The sequence below is a fragment of the Falco naumanni genome, chromosome 5, assembly GCF_017639655.2.
Source record: "Falco naumanni isolate bFalNau1 chromosome 5, bFalNau1.pat, whole genome shotgun sequence".
Taxonomy (NCBI): domain Eukaryota; kingdom Metazoa; phylum Chordata; class Aves; order Falconiformes; family Falconidae; genus Falco; species Falco naumanni.
The window spans coordinates 45,555,270-45,576,526 of record NC_054058.1 but is presented as its reverse complement, the minus strand read 5'-3'; the positions used below and the strand labels follow the sequence as shown (position 1 = coordinate 45,576,526).

At 43.5% G+C, this 21,257-nt stretch overlaps 2 protein-coding genes across 3 annotated transcripts in view; one reads left to right on the top strand and one right to left on the bottom strand.

The window, feature by feature from the left end:
- The window catches only part of HAL (histidine ammonia-lyase), a 15,304-nt gene extending 10,038 nt beyond the window's left edge, over positions 1-5,266 (top strand). The window contains exons 17-20 of the mRNA XM_040595277.1: positions 2,066-2,200; positions 3,124-3,232; positions 3,337-3,406; positions 4,452-5,266. Coding sequence (XP_040451211.1) covers positions 2,066-2,200; positions 3,124-3,232; positions 3,337-3,406; positions 4,452-4,601 — 464 coding nt within the window. The 3' untranslated portion in view covers positions 4,602-5,266. The remainder of the gene's footprint in view (positions 1-2,065; positions 2,201-3,123; positions 3,233-3,336; positions 3,407-4,451) is intronic.
- On the bottom strand, positions 4,970-21,257 carry AMDHD1 (amidohydrolase domain containing 1). 2 transcript variants are annotated; one of them, XM_040595279.1, is made up of 9 exons: positions 21,086-21,256; positions 19,661-19,767; positions 18,625-18,689; positions 17,774-18,051; positions 13,290-13,515; positions 11,754-11,878; positions 9,258-9,351; positions 8,698-8,858; positions 4,970-8,234 (listed from the first exon to the last, which is right to left on the bottom strand). In XM_040595279.1, exons 1-9 carry the CDS (start codon positions 21,220-21,222, stop codon positions 8,120-8,122), a joined length of 1,308 nt encoding a protein of 435 aa, XP_040451213.1. In that variant the 5' UTR covers positions 21,223-21,256; the 3' UTR covers positions 4,970-8,119. The 2 variants fall into 2 exon arrangements, with proteins under 2 accessions (XP_040451213.1, XP_040451214.1); XM_040595280.1 differs by lacking the exon at positions 8,698-8,858 and having other exon boundaries at positions 8,060-8,234; positions 21,086-21,257.

Here is a 21,257-nt window from a genome sequence, read left to right as displayed (position 1 = left end):
TGCAGATCAGCTCAGTTAGGGCTGTAATTAACAGCAAACACTGCATGCAACACACATACGTCTGTCGGAGCTGTTCTGCTGAAGGTAGAACCTGCTAGAATAGTTATGGTCTGTAAGCAGGTGATAGCTCTTTTCCTCACATCTCACCAGCATGGGGACACCACTTGTCTCAAAGCTGGGCTTGATACCCTTGGTAGTCAGGGTCTCCATTTAACAGCCAGGTCTGTACATCAACATCAGACTCTGCAGTCCTCAGGAGACTGGAGTTCCCAGAGATGGTTTTGAAAGCACACTAAAAATAAGCATTAGTACATTTTTCCTCTGCTACTCAATGACTAAGGCAACAAGAAGCCTGCTGGCTGCTGGGATTTTACAGTTCGTAGGTTCAGGAAAGTACGAGCCAACATAAAGATAAACGTGCTATGAACAGAGGGCAAGTCATAAGAGATGCAAACAGACAAAGGAACAGATGATGTCAGATAAATGAGTAGATAAACATCCTGCAGAAAAAAAGCCAATGAACTAAATTGATACAATAAAGGTACCCTGCCCAGAGGCCATTTTGGGAAGTGGGACTGGAAAAGGAGCTGAAGTGCTTGTCCCCTTCAAAGACTGGAAACTTTTGGTTTGGCAGAGTTTTGGATAGCTTCAGGCCTTAGCTGTTGCTTGGCTTCAGGTTTCACAGCTCACTTCTGCAATCTGGAGCAAAAGATTCTGGGGCGTTTGTGGTCTCTGCTGCAGGGAATGAAAATGACAGCTCTGCTTCCTAACTCATCGCTGCACTGGCACCAGGAGTCTATGGGTTAAAATCATCTTTCCCTGGTCAAAATACCCAGGAATTTATCTAAAAGTGAAGTCAGAGCTTTTTCCTTTTCTCTTTATTTTTTTTTTTTTCTTTAACAAGGTATTACTAATAGTTTTAAGGTCTCACTGCCGGTTTCTAAGGTGTTTGTGTACCAGCTAACCAACTCCCAGGGTTAATAGATAAAGCTGCAAAACATTTGCAGATGTTTTGCAATGCCACTGGATGTGTCTCCCTTTCTCGCTGGTAGCACCGTGCCTGCCGGACCGAACTGTTTGCAGTAGCCACACGCAGTCTCTCTGGGACCTGCTGTTACCTGCCTGAATGTGCCAGCTGGGATCTGGCCCTGGACTGTGTCACTCCAGCCTATTTACAATTGGTGTCACCAACTCTCTGTTGCTTTCACTGCTTTTCTGAAACCCCTAATTTGGTGAGGGTGTCACGCAGTGTCCTCTTGGGGTTCAGAAGGAAAAGTTCTGTGTGCAGCCAGAGCACTGAATACAGACTTTGTTTCTTCTCTTCTAAAGAGCGATTCTCAACCTCAGATTGTCACCGGATGGTGCCTATAGCCCTTCCTGCAGCCAAATTCTCCCTGCCTTCAGGTGCAGCTTGAGAGACTTGCTCCAAGTCTCGCAACTGGCTTTCAAAGCCAGAGCACTCCCACCCTCAGGGGTGTGCGTGCCTGGAGGAGGGTCATGGGCAGCCTCGTAGAGAGGCAAGGAGGGTGGGAGAGGATTTGTGTCCTGCTCCCGCATCTTCCTGGAGCAAGTTCTGTAGGCGCCTCAGCTCTGATGAGAAGAGGCCAGATGTTGAGCTCTACTCTCTCCTTGAAGCCAGGGGAGGGCCAGTGTCTGTGACCGAAAACAGAGGGAACCAACGCTCTTTTCAAAGAGTTGCCTTGGAGTGACAGGCAATACCAGGCTTGTATTTCAGTTGTGCTGTCCATTCTTTTTCTTCTTTTCCATCAGGCCTTTGAGCCAGGGCAACCCAATCCTGGTGTGGGGGGAGGAGCGAGTAGTCTTTCTACATTTGGTTAATATTTGCATCTGAGGATGGATACTGGTTACTGTTTTCAGAGGCAATAAGTAGTTTTCAAGGTGTTTATCACAAATTACTCAGTCCAGGTAAAAAATGGATGCATCCTCAAAAGAGGAGCAATAGTTGGACCTGTGGTGGTGGACAGGCTCTTTGCTCCAGGTTGGCCATTGGTTCTGCTGTCTTGTGCCTATTCTGTCCTACATTCATTGCACTGGATTTTTGCAGTTTCTGAGAACAAGGCCTTGTGCCACCCCTCTTCGGTGGATTCTCTCTCAACCAGTGCTGCTACAGAGGATCACGTGTCCATGGGAGGATGGGCAGCCAGAAAAGCTTTGAGAGTTATTGAACACGTGGAACAAGGTAAAATTAAGATGCTGATTTCCAGACAGACCTTATGTCTGTCACTAGACAAAGATATTCATGCCATTTCTCTGTATTTTAACAAAAAAGAAGTTAATGCCATCTGAAAGAGCTATCTAAAAATATTATATTAAGTACATATTTTTACAAGCATTTGGATCTTCCTAACAGAAGTTAGGTAAATCTAGCATAAAGTGTTTTTCATGGGAAAAAAACTGCTTACTGCAGGACACTCGGAAAAATTTTCCTGTCTTGCTTACAAGGACAGATTGTTCTCTTGCTTTGTATTTATTTATTTGGCAGATGGTGTCCTTAGCTACAGATGTCAGCTGTTAGTGGAAGAGCAGAGTAATACATGGCACACAAATACTGAACTCACTTGCCTACTTAGGTTTATACATCTGAGTGCTCTGAAGACTTAGTTCTATAGAAATACATTTTTCTGTGCAGAGAAACGAGTCTTGAGAAACCATGTGTTTCAAAAACACACTGACAAACAGTGTGTTCTATATCCAGTTGGCTCACTCAGTTCCTTGGGTGAATTGGTTTGTGAAAATGAGGAACTAATGACAATAATGATCAGGTATGAGATGTGCAGATAGTGGTGTAAACTTCTCCAGACAGAAGAGTCTCTTCCAAAGCTCTGTAATTTTACTGGTGCTATCATGTAGGCTCTTGCAAGCTTCATAGGCAGAACTTTTATAGCTCAGACCCCTTTCTACTCAGGCCTAAGGAGGTTTTCTGATTTATGGTGGTCGTTGATGCTGGGCTGCCTTTGTGGGGTGTGTGGATCCCCTGCTCTTTTCACATTGCCTGAAACCATATCATATTAGCCAGAGCAAACACCAGGGATAGCTTTAAAAGGGAGACCTCGCCTTGAGCTGTACCTGCCGAAAATCCCTTTTGCTCTTCTGTTTTCCTAGTTCTGGCTATTGAGCTGCTTGCTGCCTGCCAGGGCATTGAATTTCTACGCCCTCTGAGAACGACAACCCCATTGGAGAAGGTCTATGACCTTGTGCGTTCGGTTGTGAGGTAAGATCAGATAAATGCCTCCCCCAGAGGTTACCCGGCTGGAGCCTGGGGGCTGGCAGTGGTGGTTAATGTTTGGCCAATGTTCACCATGTGTCTCGTTACAGGCCTTGGATGAAGGATCGCTTCATGGCCCCAGATATCGAAGCAGCTCACAGGCTGCTCGTGGAGCAGAAGGCAGGTGTTGATTTTTGGCACATCTGGTAGGACTGTCCCGAGGAGCACGCTGCAGCTCTGTTTTGGAAATACCTCTCCATGCATTTAGTGGCAGGCCTCGCTAAATGCACTCTTCTGCCTGGGGTGAACCCAGCAGATCCTCTGCGATTTGCTTTTCCTTAGTTTTAGTGGGATAGATTTAGAAATCAGTTCCTGAATTTGCCCTGTGTAATAAACAACTTTAAATCTGGCAGGGTCCAGACATGGGTCCAACTTTGAATTGTTTGAGAGCAGGGTCCTATAACCAGAGATTATAGGTCCAGAGAAATTGGCAGTCTTTCCAGATGGTGATCCTGAGTGTTCCCCAGCCTTGAAGCACTTGGGCATGGTCTGGAAGCAATAAGAGGATGTGCATGAGGGGATAGCAGTGGTGAAATGTTTGTGCAGCTATGGGATCTATCTATTTTATTTGTTTGTCAAATGTAAATAACAGAAGAATTGAGGAGAGTAAGCAAATGGGAGAAGAAAACAAGAAAACAGCTTGCTTGCCTTCCCCCCCGCCCCCCCCCCCCCCTCCCCCGCAGCCCTTACAGGAGAAGAGACAAAAGAGACTGTATAACATTTTTCTTTTCTGCCTTAAATCCCAGCTGCCAATCCCTCCCCTTTTTCTTTGTCCGTGTCAGCTGGCATTTTGCTTCGCCATCTCCTTCATGACCAAGTGGTTTTACAGCAAGTGACAGTGATCCTCTCCCAACTATTGCACGCAGAGCATTAACCTGGTAACAAGACAAGACACAATGCTTTCACCTTGTGTCCCTTCACCTTGTCCCACTGGAGCTTTATCTTTTCCCATTCACTGTCAACTGCATCCACACATTCATCCCTAAACCTCGCTCTGCCTGCCTCTCTGCCTCTACTGATCGCGTACAGCGTGTCTGCGTAGGTCTGTAATTCTCACCTCCATCCCGATAACTTTTCTACAGAGTTTCCTGGACTTGTGCACTGATGTCTTACCTGACTTTTTGTTTTACCCCTGACTCTGCTGTTTCACTTTCTTGTTTCACAGGTGTGGGAAGTGGCTGAACCATACATTGAAAAGTACAGGAGGGAACACATCCCTGAATCAAGACCCATTTCGCCAACAGCTTTCTCCCTGGGATCACTGGAAATGAATATGGGTGTCGGTCATGACCACAGGCATCAGGATGAACTTTAAGAGTTGTGGTCCTCTGGTAGAGAGCAGATCCTTTCCAGGACCTTGCCTGAGGGTGGCCGTTCTACTCAAACTCGGTGTGGTTTCCCCAAGTGCCCCAAAGGACCTGACTGTTTAGCCTAGGAGCTCATACAGATAGTAGAGAGATGGCTCACTAGTCTCCTCACGCGTGAAAGACAGCTTTGTCATGATAGTGTGGTTTCAACTGAATTTCCTGAGCTTCCAAACACAAAACATTCAGACTCTTGCTGAAATGGGTGGATATTTTATACAGAGCTTTGCTTGTTTTCTCTTCATCTGTGCCAATGGTATCAGCCTATGTTTGATGTTCTGAACTACTTTTTTTTTTTTTTTTTTTTTTTGGGGGGGGGGGGAGGGGGGGAGCGGTAACTGCTGTGGTCCCCTTCATTCTGCCACAAGCAAAATTAATCTTTACACTTAATTCTCCTCTCTTTTGCAGATCATATGTGAGGTACAGGTTCCTGTATAACAAGGGCATTTTTAGAGCAGGTGCTTCACAAATCAGAAAAGCTGTGTGCATAAAAATGTGCTATGGACATCATTGCTCCAGAACAAATGTATTTTATTCTGGTGATGTACTACACTTACTGCAACTTTTCAAGAGCTATGGGCTTGCACCTGCAATGAATAAACTGAGGCTTCACATACGGCTGTAGCCATCTATTTTCCTGTCATGTGTAATGATGAAAAGCATAGGATAGAAATCTTCCCAGGCTCCTGGCTATGCTGCAAGGGGCAGCCACAGTGCTGGTGTGGGGCTACCCTTGAGCATCTGAGACCTGCTGTGTTAAACATGCCCTGAGGAGAGGACTCGGTGCCTGATGGCAAGCTAGCAGGGAGCCACCTAACCTGGCCACAAGACCTGGGAACTAGGGTACCTATGCATGGCACATGAGTTCCCAGCTGAGCTCCTTCTGGCAACTGATTTGCAGCATCTCCAATCTCTGTCTCTCCCTCATGTGCCCAGTAAGACACTAACCTTTCAGCTCCAGGCTCTGTCGCAGGCACATCTCAATCTCCTCCTGAAGCTGTGCCATTTTGTATAAAATCTAGGCTTACACCTTGTAGGGTCAACCATTTGCCTTCAGCCAAATGTTATGGCTGAACAATAAGGTTCCTTCAGCACCAAAGTGTCCCACTCCCAGCTGCTGTGAGAGCCAGGGCAGTGAACATCACCGCTGAAGTGAGCCATGTTAAAACCAAGCAAACAAAAAGCTTCCTGCGTCTCAGTAGTGTGCGTCTTCCCTGGCAGGTGGTGACAGCACTGCAAGCGACGGCAGGACTGTGTAGCCAGCTGTGCCACTGTATAACTGCATGCTCTAACTGCAAACCTGCCACTAATTACAGCCCAGGGGCATGCTCTGAAACAGCTACTGGATTTGGCTAAGCTGGTCAGGCAAGCGTGTCGCTTGAGGTTCCTGTCAAAGCTCATGTGTGAGAGTAGAATCCCCTCATGTCAGTAGTTTCAGGCCATGAATGCCTATTCTTGTCCAGTGAGAGAATATTTGAGGTTTTCCTTATGCAATCCTGGGCCCCCAAACGCCTTAGGTACTTAAGAGAGGAGGTGCTGGGCATTGCTTCCCACTCACCTCTGCTTTTGGCTGCCTGGGACCAAGAAGCCACCTGCCCCTGCCGCAGCACAGTGGCCTCAGCTTTGCACCAGCCTATGCAAAGCCGAGAGGCACCACTCCGGCCACACACTGCATAGCGGAACTGCCTGTGCTCGTACCCTGACAGCTTTCCACAACTGCCAGCATAAACATTATTTATGAAGGCTGTCGTGGGCAGAATTGACCATGAGCTCACACACTTCAGATGTTCTTCCAAGCTCTATAGAAAAAAAAGTTCACACCCACATCTGGTACAACATCTGCTTGCAGAAAAACACATCTAGTGGTAAGAATGCCATCAAATCGTTTTAAAAACTGATTTAGTTGGCTAGCCTGCCTCAAATAAAGCATGATCAAAGATACTCTAGGGGGTGGGTTATGTATTTTGGATGTTAACAGGTATGCCCAAGGCTCAGGGAGATCAGAAGCTCACACATGTTTGTGAAGCCTTTCAAATATCTGTTAATCAGAATGAGACTGTTGTCCTTCCTCAGGGTTCTAGTTCACTAAAACACTCTGCTCTGTACCACAGATTATGTCACACTGCTTTTATCAATAATTATTTTTGATGCTAAGTTCTTCATACTTGTCAGGTGTAGTTTTATGACTTCACCTGCAGAAAGTTAAGCCCTTTTGTTTCTGCAGCCACCATCCATTTGAAAAGTTGAAAAGCCTCAGTCAGTGTGTATTCACAGATCTTCCCTACTCCAGACCTTCTGCCAAAACACTGCAGCAGCGTGAACTCTCCAGAGCTGTATCATCCTTTTTTCTACATACCACATCCCTAAATGATGGTACAAGCCCCAGAAAAAAATAGTAACTGAAAGAAAAAAGACCACTCTAAAAAAACCCAGGATCTTGATTTTTGACATTACTCTGAGTAGCTGTCATACTCACAAACTTATCATCAGATGTACATTCAAATTTCCATGAACAAACACGTCTCATGTTATTTCAGATTCAGCCTAGAATAAATGAAATCAGGTCTCTTCTGGAACATCTGTACAACACTGCCTGTGATCTTTAAAATTTCAGAGTAATTGAAATTCTGAGAGGTTGGCTGTACTCACCAGACCTCACTGGGCTAACTGCCTCCAAGAGCAAACTGTAAGGTTTTGGCATCACCGATTTCCAATGGTAGGTCTGATTCAACCTCTAGCTTACAGTGCACTCCAACTTTCAGCAGCCCAGCGGGTGCTGTACCTGATTGCACTTTCCTCCTCTCCTCCTTCTTGTGCTCATACAGCCCCGAAGGAGCTTGAGAATCTCAGCAAGGGACGAAGTTGCAGACCAGCTGATAAGCAGCACCTTGCTGGGCTCCCACTGAGTTTCAGGGCTGCAGAAACCAGGAGACTTTGTACTTTGGAGAAGTAAGATACCATGCTTCCCACCACAACTGTGGCTCCTGCTATCTACTGGGTTTGAGCCTGCGCAGAGATGGGACCTATGAACATCGCCTCAGGATGCTATAGCCTCCCAGCACCGCCAAAGGCCATTCCAAATGTGCACGACTGAGCCCCTGGCCCTCCAGCACAGGTTACTCTTCCCAATAAATCTTACCTGGATCCAAACCTCTTCATTCATTGGTGGGTTTTGGGGGCTATTTTCAAATACAGTAATCTTGTAGATTAATTGTATAGGAAACAATTTTTGGAAACTGCCTTGTTTCAACTGGATACAGTTAGAAGTTACTTTCACGCGATGGAGAGAAGGACAAGGGACATGAAGATGCACCAAATGGGTAACACTTGGTAAAGTTTGCTTGAAGAAGAGGGCTGGTAAGGTGAGCAGGCAAACAATTTACCAGTAAATACAAGTCTGATTTGTCTGTTGCTTTGAAATACTCCACATTTATTTGATTACAGTAGCTTCCTAAATGACTGTCTTCTCTCAGTAACTGCTCATTGTCCCACACTTCTCATTTTGATAGATGACTTTCCCTTTAACTATAACATAGCTGATCAGTGCTTCATGTCCCCCAAACTGGTAAATCAAGTGCTCCCACCTAAAAAGACAACAAGTGGTTTACAAATACTCAGACTTGCATAAAAGCAGATCACATACCTAGTATACCTGGCAATTAGAAAAGATTTGCTTGAACCATGAGAAAATACTGTTCCATGTCTACATGTCGATCTCTTGTTGCATGAATACAGTGAGTTAATGTACAAATCAGTAAAGAATTCCTTCCACAAAATAAACATCTGTAGATATTTTGTAATATCTGTAGATAATTTGTAATTAGGCAAGGATCATTTGTAATATTAGCCCCAAAAGTCTTAGGCTTTATTTTCCACTGAAGTGATTAAGGAGAATGAAAATGGCTCTAAGATGCTAGCAATGTCCCTTTTTTCAGATTAAAATAACTTCTAAAGCACGAGGAATTCACTCACCTCTCCACTAGCTAAACATCATGAAAAACAAAGTCCCTTATGTTAAATCCCATATCAAACAATGGAAAAACAAACCTTGATGAATTTATGATAACAAGATCCCCCTGCTTGCCAACCTCTATGGAGCCATGCGTGTCCGACTTTCCCAGGGCATAAGCCGCATTAATGGTGGCAGCTGCTAATGCTTCATTCATTGACATCTTCATGTTTACACAGGCTAGATGCATCACCATAGGCTGGTCGGCAAATTAAGTGGAACATGGGAGTTACCAGTCACATAAATAAAGCTCTTCATGCCTCACATCCCTAAGCACTCTCCTTCCTCCTGGTGCAACAGAAGGAGTTGTCCTGCATAAGGCAAATCTTGCCAACTCCATAATGGGAACTCTAAAATCAGGAAGTCTGAGAGCCTTTTTTATAAGCCTCTCAGTGCATATGAAGAATAGAACCCCTTCTGGTTTCAAGAATTTCTGGCAAAAACTACCAATACAAATAAGCATAAGCAGTTGCCTAAGCAGGGCATACAGATCTCTGCGGTTATGAAGAATGTTTTAAGTGTGCAAGATCTATACACAAGCTGTACTACAAAGAGATTTCATAATTTTGTGATGTCATGAGTATTAGGAATAGCTTACCATTGAAAAGCAGTATGCATTAGGATTAAAGTCACTGCCAAGAGCAACTATAACTCCTTCTTCTAACATTTTTCTAGCTTGAGGTTGCTTCAGTCTAGTGGGGAAAAAGACACTTGTCAGTACAATTTGCTTAGTTATTATATGATGATTTACAGGAGCAAAAGTCATCACTCAGTTTGGCTACATTCATGCATTCAGTTACACTAATCCTTCCGGAGACAAAAGCCCAAATTCTTCTCTTGACTCCCTACCTATCACCCTATGGACAGCATAAATGGGAAGTGTGATCCACTGCTTTTGCAGTAACAGCATGTGGCAGCAGGCAGTACAAACTATCAGGCTCCAGGTCACCGAAGTTCTGGTATTTATCCAGACCTCAGCCACTCTGAGGATTTACAAGGTGAAAATCTTCATTTCTCAAAAAAGTAATTTTCTAATTCTTATAGCTTCAAAGACAGGCTCCCAAATACGAGCAGTGGCACAAGCGATGCAATCATTCCTTCCTGATTCTGCTGGCAATTCAAAATAGTAAGTTCAGGTTGTGAATTTAATTTGTGTAGATTTGAGGATTTGCTCACTTAGCAATGTTAATGCAAAATAGATCTTCAATAACTTCAATATCTGGAATAGCCATTTCAAAATTGTTTGGATGCTGGATTAAACTGGGTAGGTGTTTGCAAGGGTGGGCACTAGGAAATACACTCCCTAAGAAGTTTTAACCACAGCTGCTAGTAAAGCCAATGCTGCCAAACACGGTGTCTGAAAATAAACTAGTGTAACAATAAAAATGAAACATTACAGCAACTGCTGCTCAAAAAGCAGTATTAAAAGCACTGTAGTTAACAGAAAAGAACAATAAATGAGATCTCGATGAAGTACTTACATTTGGTATAAGCCAATCCTCTCCCTATAGAAGCCTCTTAGCAGATTTATGAGAAAATACCACCTGTTCACGCACACCACGATGTCCTGGGAGTTAACTGTGTTTAAAAAGATTTGTCTGAAGAGCCATTCCCCATCCTCATGTGTCCTTCCAGCCTCTGCACCCCCTGCTGCGCCATGCCGCCAGACTCCTTAGGGGTACTGCAGGCAATGGTTAACAAAGGCCAAAACAAGTGCGCTTACCATTAAGCGGCTCTCCAGCTGCACTTGCCAGCTCAGCTCTGGCCATCAGGTGAAGCCCTGACCACTACTGCTTTTCTTAAAGCCAGGGGACAGTGCAGGAGCCAGACCTCCCAAGGTCTGAGCTCTCATAAGTGGTGCAGAAGGAGCTGAGGGAGGCCAGCAAAAGATGCACCACATGACATCATAGCAACTCCTTCTCATACATTGCACAGATTTCAGCCCTCTAATACTCTTTTAATGAGTATCTCGCTCATGGCTTCTTCATTTTTAGAATACATCAGACCAGGAGGCCTGTTTTCAGTAAACAGTGCACCAGACACCACAACAAATGAGGCCTCATTTCTTACAGCTCATTATTATACCCATCTTAGGCTCATCCTGAGGTTATAAACTTTCCACTGCACGGAATCTCTGGAGTAACATGTGAGTAACAGCTGCAGCTTTTTCCATGGGTGGCTGTGCCTCTGTGTGTCCTTTACCTCCCTGCCTGGGAGGGAACACACATCCCCCCTGAGATCTGTATCCTGGCCATGCGTGTAGTTGCAATCAGCCAGTGGTTCAAAAGCACTGGTGCAGGACATGAACAACTAACCGCAAAGAGAAACACCAGCACGGACATAGGAGTGAGCACAGGTGGCAATGGCCCAAGCCTCAATGCTTCAGAAAGCAGGGTGTTGAAAATAAACCAATATCAGCTCAAGGATCTTCTCTTCATGGGAAGGAAGGTGTTATTGGGTCATGGTCCTCATCATCTAATTGGCTTATTTTTGGCATTAGGGGTAAGCAGGTGATCCACCTATGTTTATCAGCAATATCTGCATATGGAAAATTGTGTTCTTAAGGCAATTCTGCTCAGTGTTGCCTGGGTAAAATCAGACGAGATTTTTAAAATGCTACCCACAGTCTTTCAGCTTTTTTGATAACCAAAGATTAACTTCCCAGCAAAACCTTCTGCAAGAGAGCAAATACATATATTGCAGATATAATTACCTGAAAAGAAGCCAACTCAGTTTTCAAAGTCTAAATAGATTAAAGAATCTGAATGGATTAAAGGTCCAGTTTTCTCCCTAAATGAATGCCTGATTATTACCTTAGCCTGTCATAAGGGTTAAATTCCAGTGCTGACTGAACCACTCCACATCTACTGTGAGACTCCTCAGAAGGGAATGGTACTGCCTCATTTTTGAGGATCTCCTCCAGAAACAAGATGTAAGGAGTTTCATTCAGTTCTTTGTATTTGTGATTGTCTTCACTGATCCAGCCTGATCTTTAAGGCACAGATACAAGCTTATGCTTTTACATTAAAAGACCGTGAAATCACAAACATGGTTTTGCTGTTACAAAGGTTTCCCTCCAATCTGGTGGCCTTACCTTAGCATGTAGGCAGTTGTTGGTAAAAGGACAGCAGCGCACTTAGCTCTTGCCATCGCCGTGATACCTTCATCACTAACTTCTTCCAGGTGGCTGATAGCCCGGGCTCCTAGTTCAGCTCCAAGCTACACAAATTTTCAAGAAAGTTACTCAATTCAGTAAAGCAGTTGTTGTTCTCAAACAACTGGAGGAGACATTTCGCTATTAATGTAAAATTTACTAAAAGAAAAATCATAAAGAATACTTAAAAGAACAAACAGAATATAGAGAGAAAGCATTTGCTAATTTACTGCAGGAAAAGTTGATCACAAAAAGATATTAACCATCTATTAAGTGCAAGCATACCTTTGGTGGGGTTTTTAATCAGCCTACCATGCAAACTCTGGGACTGCTATGGGTAAAACCATTATCAACTCCTGTTCACAAAGTATCCAGCAGAAAACAGTTCACAAAACTGACACTGGTTGCTGAAGTAGTAGTGCTGCTGCCTTCAATGGTGAAACACCAAAAAGGCTTTTATGATCAATCAACTTTTTGTTTGGTTTTGGTGTTTTTCAATTACAGCAGACAATAACTTGAGTTTTTTTTAATCAAGATACGTGGGAGCCTATTCTTGCCTAAACCATCCCTCTGAGTGTGCTCACTGCACATCTGACTTGTTGACAAGACATTTAAGGAAAAAAGATTTTTCAAGTTCTATAGAAACTGTGGTTTTGCCATTGCTGCGTTCACAGATATCCACCTTCCCCATCTGTATCCCATGTGGAAGATAAGCAAAGTCAATGTTTGATTGGGCAGTGAATGTTAGTCCCAGAGGTCAAGGCTTCCTCCCATGTCCTTAACTCCAAAGTGCAGAAGAATGGCTGCAGAAGCATGGCCTTAGAATCTCTGAAGATCTGCACAATCCAGGCCTGGTATTACAATAGGCCTGTAATTAGAATTGTGCTGAAGTTGCTGTGCTGAAGATAACAAGAAGGTAGCCTTGAGCTATTCTTGAATCCTGAGACTGAGTAATTATGTTGTGCCAACAGGCCGTGGCTGTAACAAGCTACAGCTGTTGGGAAGGCAGGTACAGGGCCAAGAAAGATAGGGACCGGTATGGGAATACAGGGAGTAGCAAACCGCAAGGCTGAAGCACAGCAACACAATTAGCTACATGGATAGAATGCTTATTTTAGTCATGATAATTAGGGGTGTGAGAACCACGCACATTTAGAGACTACTAACCAATTATATCTCTGCTTTACGAATATGCATGTGTATCGGTTCTATATAAGTAGTGTTAGAAACTAATAAAGTTGAGCAAGATGCATAACTCATATTGAGCGTCTTCCTGACTCCGGCAAACCCTTCTTCCAACACCAAAGCTGCACTAGGGTTGCACTTTCTATCATCTGATAGAAATAGGTGTCTATGAATGGTCTATTTTATAAAGTCTTAGAAAAGAAAACCTCAGGTTTGAAAACTGCAATTCTTTCAAAGATTCAGCTGTCACAAGAGCAAAAATGGCTTAACTGAATATTAAGAAAGACGTACCTCAGCAGATTTCATTGGATGGAGTTCATCACCATGGAAGTTAATCTGTAACCCTATATCTTTTCCAGCTTGAAGAATCCTCCTAGTAGACTCCAGATCAAAGACTCCCTTCTCACAGAACACATCTATATTGTCAACATGTATTTCACCACTTAGTTTCAATTCTTTCAGTTTAGGGAGATGGTTATTGATAATGTCATCTGTGGCTTCAGTAGCAGTTTTCCCTCTAATGAAAAGAAAATATTATATAACATAAAAGAAAATATTAAATAACATCCTTGAAGTCTGGCAAACATTCAAATCGTACATGCAATTACAAGATTATTTAGAAAATGATGCAAATACAAATCACTCAACAAACCTGCAAATTTAAAATTTTAAAACTACTGTAATTCATGTACTCTCAAACTTGAGTTACTTTCAATTCAAAGAATATTAGCTTGCACTGCTATATATATTTCATAAGGTTGGTGTCTGGAACGCTAACCAAGATACAGGTTATTTTAAAATTAATTATTCTGCTTACCTATTCGTATATTCTGACCTCCTTATACTGTATTCTAAAACACAACTATTTACAAAAATGTAAATTATTATATATGTTAAATAGTATGCATGCAATATTGTTATGCAAGTATCAAAGCTCAAAGGGGATGTACAGCACAAATCATTAAATGTATCTCTCCTCCTTTCATATCATTCGGAGCGATAGCTGGAAAACCGTTTCTAAGTCAGAGGGGCCTCTGGAGGTTCAATTTGCCAAAGCCAGAACCATTTGTGAACCCCCTATTATGCAAAGATAACCCGGGACAGATCAGTAAATGCTTTTGAAAGAGCAAACAATCCCAAAATATGCAGTTAAGTTAATATTTTGCAATTTTAAGACCTAAAGATAAGTGACATACTGCAGCTAGAGGTGCCTGTGACATCTCAATCCTCCCTTCAGGCCCTGCAGGGCATGCACAGACCAGCATTATTCGAGTACCATGTGTGGGCGACTTGGGAGTTTTACAGCAGCAGCAAATTCAAGAAGCCAAATTCTGCTTAGATTTATAAATGAGGCTGTGTGGTTCTAAAGCAGAGCAGAATCCAGCTTATGGCCCTTCTTTTGTTCGCCTCTCACTGTAACAGTCATTGAGGTTGCTCGAGCTTCTCCCTTTTCTTCTTTTACTCAGTAGCCTTTGGAGGAACTTGGACTAAAAAATGAGGACCAGAGCCAAGGCAAAACAGAGGGAGACCTAAGTCTTGGTTTCACTTTTTGGGGGACATAATGCCCAAGAATGCATAACTGCCATTGTTTTAACACAAGAGACTTCTGCTCAGGAAACCACTTCCAAAATGTCTTCGCAAAGATGAAAAGGGCACAATGCACAATGAACCCTTGCCAATCAAAAAACAAACAAACAAACAAAAAAAAAAAAACCAACAAAACCAACCAAAACCCACAATTGCAATCAGACATCCCCACAATCATAAATTTGATTCAAAATTATGACTAAAGGGATGATAGAGCAATTGTTTCTTTGCCCCCCCTACTATAAGTATTTTAGATTCAATTCCTAAAGAACTGGAGATACTCGAAGTCTGGAAGTTCCAAGGCTGGAAACATTTCTTAAAAGGAATGGATGGAACAAGGATCACTATAAAGAAAGCAGCCTTATTTTTCTCTAGGACGGCTCAGACTACAGTCGCCTGCCCTGCTTGGTGCACACTTCACTAAGTACTGCGTATTACCATTACCATACCATAATACTGTGTATTACCAGTGCACTGTATCACAGTCCCACAGATTTACTGTTTGTTTGTAAAGACCACTGGAACTCATCTGACCCAACCCCTGGTGCACAGCAGGGTCAGTTTGAATCATGTTTCAATGGTGCCTTCTAGAAACAGAAAACCAGACGGAATCACCATATGCCTAGAATCACGGACAAATACACGCAGCAAGTTCTCAGCATTTGCCCAAAGCTAATTTCCAGGTGGGAAAAAAAAGAACAACCAGTACTGGCAAGTCTGGAGGTAGGTTCCTCTTAAGACTCTACATACCGAGGCTTTATAAGACATGCCACATACTGCAAGACTTGGCAACATGGAAGAGTTGGCACTTTTGCCAATTAAATGAACTTTATGGAGAGGCTTCAGCTGTAAGAGGCCAGACTTGCAACAGTAGATTAAACCAAGTACAAGACGTAAACAAGCAAATGCCTCAGCAAGAACTTAACAACGCTCCTCGGCAGCAGCCCTGTGGGGGTCTCAGCAGCAGTTTCCGTGAGCAAGCATAGTATTGCTCTCTTGTTTCACATTAAATAGAATGATTTTAAATTGATTTCATGTTAGCAGATTGATGGTAATGAATTTGCATGACCATGATCATTCCAAAACCATCACAAGATTATTAGACTTTTAACGGCCATCTACTCAAGAATAACCATTAAGTACCTGCCACAAAAAACATCTTGCAGGCATTGCATTTTAAGACCTGCATAAATCAAGAAGTTTTAAATAAAAATCGTTAAATCAATACTACTCTTCTGTTCATAAGATTTATGCATAAGTGAACTACAAGGCAGTTTTATGGAATATAAAGATGAAAGCAAACTGCATGAGCTTAAATGACTTGGAAGATGTCTGTTTAACAGCTTCTGGAATCCACAAGATCATAAACTCATTTGCATATGTAATATTACAGAGTAACTCCCAGCCCCAAGCCTGCTTCCCCTTGCAATCCTCCACTGTTACTGAAGTTGCAGGAAATTCAGTTTAAAATTGCAGCTCAGCAAAGCAGGATGCTTTCCTCAGCTGAACCCAGATGTTCAGGAGCCAGCCAAAGGATGAGGACCATGGCTCTGATCATCAGGCCTTGGATGAGGGAAGGACTGCAGAATTCCTCCTGGTCAAAATAAAAACCCAAGGCAGAGACTAAGTTTGAAGAGTAGCAGGAAACTCAAGCAAAATATTCTAGATGTGAACATTTGAATGAAAAGAAGATCCAAGTTAGAAAATACAGGTAATTCAGTATTTCCTTCAGGAAATTTCTTCAATTCCCCAACAACATTTTCTACTTACTTTAAAATAGAATATCCTCACTACCTGTATTTTGTTATGCTTGATATGCATCAGTGGGGACAGAACTGTGCAGAGGATGAGATGGTACACCTGTCTTTCTAACACATAAGATTTGATATATTTGTAAAAACACTGGAATTTATTTCAATAGTTTATAGAAATGCTTGAAATATTTTGGTGGGAAAGACTATTAATCGTGATTTCGACCAAAATCTTCCCCAGGTTTTTTAGAGGAGGAGGAAAGGAAGGGCTAAGAAATATATATATTAAGTGGGAGTGAAACCTCAATTTTATTTAACACTAAGTCCTTCAAATTTTAGTAGAGCTTCTTGAAAGAAATATTTGATGTTTTCAGCAGATTATACTTATTTTATTCTTAACCATCTTCCAGTTACAGAAGATGATATAGGATTCCTTTTGAAGAGTTACATTAACAAAAGAAAATTTCCCATCCTGCCCCAAATACACAATAATTAAATTGCAAATAATTTTTTCTAGGTCATGTTTTCTTGAATGCTGGAAGAGGTAGGCTTTTTCTGGAGTAAAAAAAATATTTTTTTTAAATTAACATCTCATAAACATTGCTACAGTATCATTGTGATGCTACGCCTGCCTCCACCTTATGTGTCTTGTTTTGCAGCAGCCTGCCACTTAGTCTGTCAAAATACATGGGTCATATGCACCTACCTAGGTAAAACTCCTCATTAATTTTTTCATACAATGAAATCTGGTAACTTGAAGATGTTATTTTCATCATAAGGAAAAAAACATCAAGGTGAGGAAGGCTTGTTATGGTATGCCTACTTCAGCCATCAAAAGAGTTGTGATTAAGAACATTAATTTTCTACTCATGCCTATAAGACATATGTAATTCTTCGCTGCATGGAAGCATAACTAAGCTTTGTTTACTGAGGTATTATTAAATAACATTTATTTATTTAATATATATATCATATATTTATATATGTGATGTTTATAATTATATAAAAAGATTAGTTTTATAAATATGATATATATTTAATATAATAATGATATATAAATATTAAGTATACAATAAAATAAAATATAAAAATAAAAGCTCATGGCAGAGACTAAGCTTGAAGGATAGCAGCAAACTCAACCAGGAGAACTTGCTGTAAAGGAATATTTTGAAATATTGTTATGCTCACTGTGAGCACCAGCGGGAGGAGGGTGTTCTGTGCTAAGCTTATGCTGGCATTTAGTACCCATTAAATAATGCTTCCCCATCTTCTTTCAAATTAAAAATTTAGGAGAGCCTTCTTTAAATACTGGCTACCATTTCAAATACGTTACAAGTTAGGAGGGCTGGGCAGAAGAAACCTTTCTGAAAATAACAGCCAATTTTCAATGCAAAGCAGTAATACTTAACAAAAGCAAGAAAAATCAAGGCGTATTACTTTGGCACCGAATGAGCTCCACAGTACGTTGAAGAAATGCCAATATCCATGGTTTGCTTAGCACGTTCGATCACCCTGAGCATCTTAAGCTCTGTGTCTAAGTTTAAGCCATATCCACTTTTGCACTCAACCAATGTAGATCCTGCTCTGCACATGCGTTCCAGTCGGTGTTTGAAAGTAGTGAACAGCTCTTCTTCTGTAGCCTTCCGAGTGTGTTCCACAGTAAAATGGATTCCTCCCCCAGCCTCATGGATATCCATGTAGGACGCACCTGCCAGCTTTGGAAAAAAAAAGGAAACAAAAAACAACCCACACACACAATTAGCTTTTAAATGTGCATTCTCTATCCAAGGGATTCTGGAAAGTGATTTGAGGTCTCTTTGCAGTGAGAGAGAAAAAGAAGCAGGGGGAAAATTCCCATTAGTTCTTCCCCCCTCCTCTTCTCTATCCCCTCCACTTGAGTGAAAAAATGATTTGAGAAGCGACATAAAGAGAATGACTCTGAAGACTTGCTTCCCCCTGAGTCCAAAGGGAAAATCTATCTCTAGCTCAAAAGTTAACTTGTGTGGAAGAAAACAAGTAATCAAGATTTGAATGGTAATAGAAGGCAGCACTTCTGTATTGCTTCAATTAATGCAAAAAATATATCAAGGCTGGCTGCAAAGGCTGCTGTTACACTCCTCCCTCAGCCTACCAGTATGCAAAAATCATCCCTCCTCCCTCAGTTAGATTATCTAACAAAAATTATATATTTTTCTATAAATGAAAGATGGGAGTCACTAGAAAGTAGAAATAGTTATGCATAAAAAAAAGAGGGTGAAAAATCCATCTGTGCGATTTTGTGCCATTACCTTCATTGCAAACTCATGAACCCTATCACCAGCCCATACTGGATGTGTGTGTGCATCTACCAGGCCTAAAGAAAACAAAGTAAACAAACTCCAGTTATTTCTCTGTGTAAGAGAAGAGGTTATGAACATGGAAGCAAATTAAATGAACAGCAGAAGCTCCCCTATAAAGTCTCTATTGGTTAGAGAAAAACAAAAATCCAACCAGCCAAAAATCTAGGATTTTCTTCAAAGGCTATACATTTTCTGTCAAATTTTTAGGTGTCACACCTTATGCAAAATGTCTCTAGGTAAATGCATCAGTTGCTGATTTTTTTGTGTTGCTTTGGTGGTGTTTTCAAACTGTGGAAAAAATGATAACTGACAAACTTTGAAAGAGTTCATTAGACTTTAAGTTTTTGTTCTTTCAAAAAGGCAAACTGTTTAGGCTGGGCTTAGTATGCTAGCACTTGCTCTTACTCCAGCAACAGTCCACTTACTCCAGCAGGAGCTTTTTCTGCAAGCTGAGAAACCACTACTACTGGGTGCCCAAGGCCACTGCAAATGAAACAGAGGTCTAACAGTCATGTGCTAACACTTGCAAAGTTTAACATGCCATAAACTTGCTCAGGTTTATTTTTTATCAGGTAAAGTTGCAAAATACGCAGCTTAAAATTCAACCGACTGTGGACAGGCTCGGACAGACTGAGCTCCGTGGCTGAAGGGCTGATGGGCACAAAGGGTGCAGAAAAGAGAGGTGAATCTGAAAGTCACTCGGTGGGCCAACTACATTACTGTTGTGATCTATGCTACAGAGGAACAGATGTAAGATGAAACAGGAGACAGATCTCCACTATGAAGTCCAAAAGAACCATCTCGAGTACTGCAATTTTCTCCTTGCAGCAGTCCTGATGAGGAAGCTATGATACTCTGCACCCAGCACAAGGTATTACCAAACCAGTACTGAATATAGAGGAGAAAGACATCTAACACGCACGTACTTTGTCTCTAAGCTCTTGCCACCATTCAGCACCGTATCTTTATGAAAAAATATGCCCACCTGGTAACACGCACTTCCCAGAGCAGTCAATTATTCTTTCAAATGTTGCTCCTGAAAACTGATGGCGAATAACATCTGCCTGGCCCACAGCTATGATACAACCATCTCTGCAAACGACAGACAATGAACAAAGGGAGCAAGAGCAACAACTCTCCAGAGGCAGGGGTAGGGACGTTCAGCAGGACTGCAGCTGCACACAGGAGGTGGTTTGCTAATCTTACAGATTCACAGGAATCGATGGGGTAATGCCACACATTTCAAGTTGTTTGCCATAACACCTGTCATGTCCTCTGCTTAGACCCCTCAGGACAATGCCTTGGTACTCTTTTGCTAGACAACAGAATCTTTCTCTTGTGGATCGGCAAATATACAGCTTTCCTCCAGCAAGTATCTGCAGGGCACTCTTCCCCCTCACGGACGTCAAACCGCCATTGCTAGCCTCCACCGCCTGGACCTGAATCATACCCTTGGGCCCTTGGAAGCCGTAAGGATAAATCTCTTTGGGGCTGATCATCGGTTCATCAGCTATTTTCTTGAGGATGGTACTGGGAACCCCAGGCTGCACCTGAGGGCTGCCCTGTAGCCATGCATGGGCTGCACCCCACCTGCACCAGAGGAGCTTCCTGGGGAGCACGCAGCACCCCTCTCCTTCACGCCCTGCCTTGCTCCAGCTCTTTTCAAGCCACTGGGATAGTAACAAGGAGTCATTGTGAGTACCTCACTGAAGGTATCTCTGTGCTACGCAGCTGAGTATTTACAAGATGCAAATAGCAGAGCATTAGGAAATGAGAGAGAAGAGACGTAACTATGTTATTAATTATGATTTCATTAATCACACAAATTATTTATGTGACCGCTATTGGTTTGCGTCAGTTCACCCAGAAACGGAGCAGAGGCAGAAGAGGGTAACAATAACGATCAATAAGTTATCTTCCCCAGGCTGGAGGCGCCAACGCAGTATGACAGTGGAAGGTATCGACACATTGACTGACATAATCAACGTGATGAAGGCCCGCCTCGACGCAGGCCGGCGGCTGCAGCCCCCGGCCCCCGCAGCCCGCCCCGCCGCCGCTCCCGGGTGCAGGCAGCCCCCGGTCCCGGCAGCACCCCGGGCGCAGGCAGCCCCCGGTCCCGGCAGCACCCCGGTCCCGGCAGCACCCCGGGCGCAGGCAGCCCCCGGTCCCGGCAGCACCCCGGGCGCAGGCAGCCCGCGGTCCCGGCAGCACCCCGGTCCCGGCAGCACCCCGGGCGCAGGCAGCCCGCGGTCCCGGCAGCACCCCCGGTCCCGGCAGCACCCCGGGCGCAGGCAGCCCCCGGTCCCGGCAGCACCCCGGTCCCGGCAGCACCCCGGGCGCAGGCAGCCCCCGGTCCCGGCAGCACCCCGGGCGCAGGCAGCCGGCCCCCCGCAGCCCGCCCCGCACTCACAGCCCCACCACCAGGCTGGCGTCCCGCAGCACGGCCAGGCCGCCGGCGCCCTCCCGCCGCAGACACTCCTCGCCGCGGCCGCAGACCAGCACCAGCTGCCGGGCGTTCTCCAGCAGCAGCCGGTGCCGGCCCGCCATGGCAGCGGCGTGCGGGGGCGGCGGCCGCTCCGCTC